The sequence below is a fragment of the Rhincodon typus genome, chromosome 3, assembly GCF_021869965.1.
Source record: "Rhincodon typus isolate 14 chromosome 3, sRhiTyp1.1, whole genome shotgun sequence".
Lineage (NCBI taxonomy): Eukaryota > Metazoa > Chordata > Chondrichthyes > Orectolobiformes > Rhincodontidae > Rhincodon > Rhincodon typus.
Window position 1 is genome coordinate 121,299,459 of NC_063334.1, and position 5,916 is coordinate 121,305,374.

Below are 5,916 nucleotides of genomic sequence, written 5' to 3' on the forward strand. Positions count from 1 at the left end.
GACCGCTTTGCAGAACATCTACGCTCGGTTCGCAATAAACAACTGCATCTCCCAGTTGCGAACCATTTCAACTCCCCATCCCATTCCTCAGACGACATGTCCATCCTGGGCCTCCTGCAGTGCCACAACGATGCCACCCGAAGGTTGCAGGAACAGCAATTCATATTCCGCTTGGGAACCCTGCAGCCCAATGGTATCAATGTGGATTTCACAAGTTTCAAAATCTCCCCTCCCCCTACCGCATCCCAAAACCAGTCCAGCTCGTCTCTGCCTCCCTAACCTGTTCTTCCTCCCACCTATCCCCTCCTCCCTCCTCAAGCCGCACCTCCATCTCCTACTGACTAACCTCATCCCGCCCCCTTGACCTGTCCGTCCTCCCTGGAATGACCTATCCCCTCCCTAACGCTTCAAAACAATTTATGTTTTCACCCTGTAATGGAAATGCTGATGGGGGAGGCAAAGCTGCACTGCCAGCTTAACAACCTTCTAATAAGCCCACTGAGAAGAGCTTTGAGCACCCGAAATACCTGCCTTTATCACATGTGTCTGTGGTGCAATAGGCTACTGCATTCAACAGTTAACCAAAGTGTTGCTGGTTCAAAACTACCCAGAAACGAAGAAGTTCTTTACTTGCCCTCTTGTGGTGCAATGGTAGTGCCCTTGTCCTGGACCAGGGAGGCTCAGGTTCAAGTCTCACCTGCTCCAGGGGTGTGTTATAACATCGCTGATCAGGCTGATTAGAAAAAGAAGATCAAAACTGGGGAGGCGTGATGGCTCAGTGGTTAGCACTGCTGCCTCAGTGCCAGGAACCCAGATTCGATTCCATCCTTGGGTGACTGACTGTGTGAAGTTTACACGTTCACCCTGAGTCTGCATGGGTTTCCGCTGGGTGCTCCGGTTTCTTCCCACAGTGCAAGTTAGGTGGATTGACCATGCTAAATTGCCCGTAGTGTTCAGGGATGTGTAGATTAGGCGTGTTAGCCACGGGAAATGCAGGATTATAGGGAAAGGGCATGGGGATGGGTGTGGGTAGGATGCTCTTCGGAGGGTCAGTATGGACATGTTGGGCCAAAGGGCCTGTTTCCACACTGTAGGGATTAAATGATTCTATTCTATAATTCTACGACTGGAAGCTGAGGCAGTTGAATTGCTTAAATATACACTTGTGGGATTCTATGTCAGTTACTGCTGACCTATAGAGAGAGAGCAGAATTCCATCTATGTCTTGAAGTTACTGGATGGAAAGTTGACTATACCTTGCCTGTAAGAATGATAGTTACTGAGTCCATCTCGCAAAAGAAACTATTATTGACCCTCAGAAAGTTGTAACTCATGAACTGATTTTTTTAGTACCTTTGGATTCGACAAAACTTGTAATATGCAACCCATTTCTTCTCCTGTCTGATTTATTTAGTTCCTAGAGTGCATATCTGTGTGGAAGGAGTAGCAAAACAATTCCTCTGCATTTTGAATTTCTTATTAGTAAACCCTATCTTTGATTTCAGTTTAAAGGTTTTTGCTGTAGGCTTATTTTGAAAATTGTAATCCGAAAACCAGGAGCATTAGGGATATATCCTTTGGCCTACCTCAGTAAGGGAAAAGAATTAAAAAAGGAAAGGAGTAAATCAAACAATACCTTGCTGTCCTGGGCTTAAGAAGGGAAAAGCAATCATAATTTAAATTTACCGCTATCCCACAATTTGTCTGTGATAAATTGGCAAAGAAGAATCAATGCATGTGGCATATTTAGATTTCAGAAGGCTTTTGATAACATTTCACACTAAAATTAAAGTGCATGAGATTGGGGAAGAAGCTACTAATATAGTTTAAAAATTGGTTAACAGACTAAAAGCACGAAGTATGGATAAATCAATCATTCTGTGGATGGCAGTCTATTTCTAGTGGGGTATCAAAAGTTCCACAACTATACACAATCTATATAAATTATGTGGATGTTAGTCGCAATTGTAAGAGCCCAATTTTGTTGATGACACTAAACTAGGTGGAAACCTAAGTTGTTAGGAGTATTCAAGAAGGCTTCAAGAGGATTTAGACAAGTTAAGTAAATAGCTGGAACATATCAAATGGAATACAATGTGAATAAGTTTGGAGTTATTTATTTTGGTAGAAAATATTGGAAAGGCAGAATATTTCTTAAATGGTGGGAGATTGGAAAGAAGGTGTCCAAAGAGTCTTGGGTGACGCTGGCAGCCAGGTGTAGTAAGCAATTAGGAAGGCAAATGGTACATTGCCATTCATTACAAGGCAATTTGGATACAGAACGAAACATGTCTTGTTGCAGTTGTATGAAGCCATGGTAAGACCATATCTGCAATAAGGGTCTAGGCCCGAAACGTCAGCTTTCCTGCTCCTCTGATGCTGCTTGGCCTGCTGTGTTCATCCAGCTCTACACCTTGTTATCTCAGATTCTCCAGCATCTGCAGTTCCTACTATCTCTACAATATTGTGCACAGTTTTGGTCTTCTTACCTAAGGAAGGATATTCTTGCCAGAGAGGGAGTGCAATGAATTGTGGTAAAAAATTCTGCAGATTCATGAACCTTTGAGAGAAGAAACATTTCCTCATCTATGTCCTAAATGGGTGATCTCTTACTCTAAGATTATGCCATATGGACCTAGAATCTCCTGCAATGAGAAAAACCTTTCAGCAATTATTCTGACAAGCTACATAAGAATCTGATATGTTTCAATATGGTCGCCTCTCATTCTTCTAAACGCCAATGAGTGCAATTCTTACCTACTCAACTTTTCTGCATAAAAATACGTCTATATCTGGTATCAGCCTAGTGAACCTTCTCTGGACTTCTCCAATGCCACTATAACTTTCCTGAAATAAGAGAACCAAAACTGTTCACATTGTTCCAGCTGTCGTCTAACTAGTGCCTTATATAGTTTTAGCAAGACTTTCCTACTTTTATACGCCATTCCCTTAAAATAAAAGTCAACATTCCATTTGTCTTTCCTGTTATCGGCAGCCTTCTGCAGTCTTTCTCCACTTAAATTTAATTCAGCTCTTCTAGTCATCTTGCCAAAATGTATAACCTCACATTTTTCCACATTATATTCCATTTTTCAAGTTTTGCTTTTTTGAGGTATTAAACAGTTTAGCTGCTGGAAATTTATTTCCCTAGGCTGGAGAATCCAAAAATCAGGATAAGGGGATGATTATTTTAGACTGAGATGCGGAGTAATTTCTTCAGAGGGCTGTAAATCTTTAGAATTCTGTATTATAGAGGAGCTGTGGGTGTGAACTGTCAGATTCAAGGTGTGATTGACAGATATTTTGACTCGACAGGAATCAAGGAAATCGAGCACCAAAGTGATTGAGGTCAAGGATCAGCCATGATCTTACTGAATGGTAGAACAATGGCAGGTTCAACAGGACACGTTCTTATTCCTGTTCTTTCTTTTCAATTTATGGCCTTTTTGCTGCCGCGTTAACTTTCGTAAAAATGGCAGCCACATAAAATGACTGGAATGGTTCATTGGAGATGTGGGGGTGTAATGGTAATCTTACCGGACTCATAATCCAGAAACCTAGTTTAATATTCTGAGGACAGGGATTTAAATCCCATCGTGGCAGATGGCGAAATTTGAATTCAATTATAAAATACTGTAAATAAAGCTAGTCTAATGGCGACTATGTCAATTGTCATAATTGTTGATTGTCATAAAAGCCCACCTGATTCACTGGGTCCTTTAGGGAAGGAAATCTGCCATCCTTCCCTGGTCTGGCTTACGCGTGACCCTGGGCAAATAGGGATGGGCAACAAATTTTTGCCTAACCAGCAATGTCCACATTTCATAAATGACTAAAACTAAAATACCTTCTGATTTTAGGCTTACAGAGAGTCCATCCGGTCTCAGGTAGTCATCCTCCTCCTCCTCCTCCTCTTCTTCCTCCTCATCATCATCTGCATAATCTGAATAAAACAATTAAAATCTGTAAGAATACATAGCACAAAAGAGAAAATATAGGAATAAGGATTCTTTCAGGTACTGTGAACTCTGCTTAATATCTTGCAATACTGCTAGAAATAATACAGAATATATTCATACCTATTTACAATCTTGCTATACGGAAGGACCAAAGTAAATCTCATGCCCCCTCCTTACACTACAGAAACATGATTCGCTGTTTGATCTATCCAAGAAAGGTAGAGATTTTGGATGCTGTAACATTAATATCTAAAGCATTGCAGGCACAATTCAATTATTGGAGTGTGAAGAATGCAATGAGTGACTAGATGAAATGAATGAAATCAGTAAATAAACACTTTTGCTCCCTGCTTTTCCCTGCTATCTTTCCAGCCTTTCACATACATGTACTGCCAGATTCTCATCTCTTAACCCTCCATTGAGTTTTTTTCTTTATTCATTTCTGGCATAAGGGCGTCACTGGCCAAGCAGCATTTAGTGCCCATCCCTACTTGCTCAGAGGGCAGTTAAGAATCAACCACGTTGCTGTCATGTCTGGAGTCACATGTAGGCCAGACCAGTTAAGGATGGCAGTTTCCTTCCCTAAAGGGAATTAGTGAACCAGATGGGTTTTTCCCGACAATCAGCAATGGATTTATGGTCATCATTAGACTCTCAATTCCAGACATGTACTGAATTCAAATTCCACCATCTGCCATGGCAGGATTCAATTCCAGGTCCCCAGAACATTATCTGAGTCTCTGGATTAACAGTTCAGTGACAATACCACTAGGCCATCACCTCCCCTGTTGGGTTATGATATAATTAGTCACAGGGGCAAGGGATGCTTTAGATGTAAAATTGCAAGTTTTAAACAAAAGTCATGTTAAGACATAAGTTGAGATGTGGAAGTGCAATCACTTATAAAGCTTTGTGCTTTACTTTTTCTACATTTATCATGTGCTTTACTCTTGTTCTGTAAGGTCATTGAGTCATAGAGATGTACAGCACAGAAACAGACTCTTTGGTCCAATTCTTCAATTCCAATCAGATATACTAAATTAATCTAGTCCCATCTGCCAGCATTTGGCCCATATCCCACTAAACCTTTCCTTTTCATATACTCATTCAGATGCCGTCTAAATATTGTAAACGTACTAGCCTCAACAACCTCTTCTGGCAGCTCATTCCTTGTACACACCACCCTTTGCATGAAGAAGTTGCCGCTTAGATCCTTTTTAAATCTTTCCCCTCTCACCATAAATCTGTGCCCTTTCGTTTTGGACTCCCCTACCCTAGGGAACAGATCTTGGCTTTTCACCCTATCCGTGCCCCTCATGATTTTCTAAATCTCTATAAGGTCACCCCTTAGCCTCCGACGATGCAGGGAAAATAACCCAAATTTATTCAGCCTCTCCCTATAGCTCAAACCCACCAACCTTGGCAATATCCTTGTAAATCTTTTCTGAACCCTTTCAAGCTTCACAAGATTCTTCCTGTAGCAGGGAGACCAGAATTGAATGCAGTATTCCAAAAGTAGCCTAACCAATATCCTGTACAGCCGCAATATGACATCCCAAATCCTATACCCAATGCATTGACCAATAAAGTCAGAAGTCACACGACACCAGGTTATAGTTCGACAGGTTTATTTGAAATCACAAACTTTTCGTGCATTGCTGCTTCGTCAGGCGACCTGTTATAGTGAAGCAGTCTGGGAAAAGTGTCCTTGCAGCCGGCGTCACAGTGAAGCATTCTGGGAAATGTGTCCTCACAGTCGTCGTCACGGTGAAGCAGTCTGGGGAAAGTGTCCTCAGAGTTGATGTCATGATGAAGCAGTCTGCGAAGGCAGTCTTGCAGTCAGTGTCACAGTGAAGCAGTATGGGAAGGGCATCCTCGTGGTTGGTGTCATAGTGAAGCAGTCTGGGAAGGGTGTCCTCACAGACGGTGTCACAGTGAAGCAGTCTGGGAAAAGTGT

General features: G+C 41.8%; 1 protein-coding gene across 2 annotated transcripts in view; it reads right to left on the bottom strand.

The window, feature by feature from the left end:
- The window catches only part of sh3bp2 (SH3-domain binding protein 2), a 140,860-nt gene that overhangs the window by 26,286 nt on the left and 108,658 nt on the right, over positions 1-5,916 (bottom strand). For both annotated transcript variants that reach the window (XM_048618860.1, XM_048618868.1), the window contains one exon: positions 3,848-3,943. In XM_048618860.1, the coding sequence (XP_048474817.1) occupies positions 3,848-3,943 (96 nt within the window). The remainder of the gene's footprint in view (positions 1-3,847; positions 3,944-5,916) is intronic.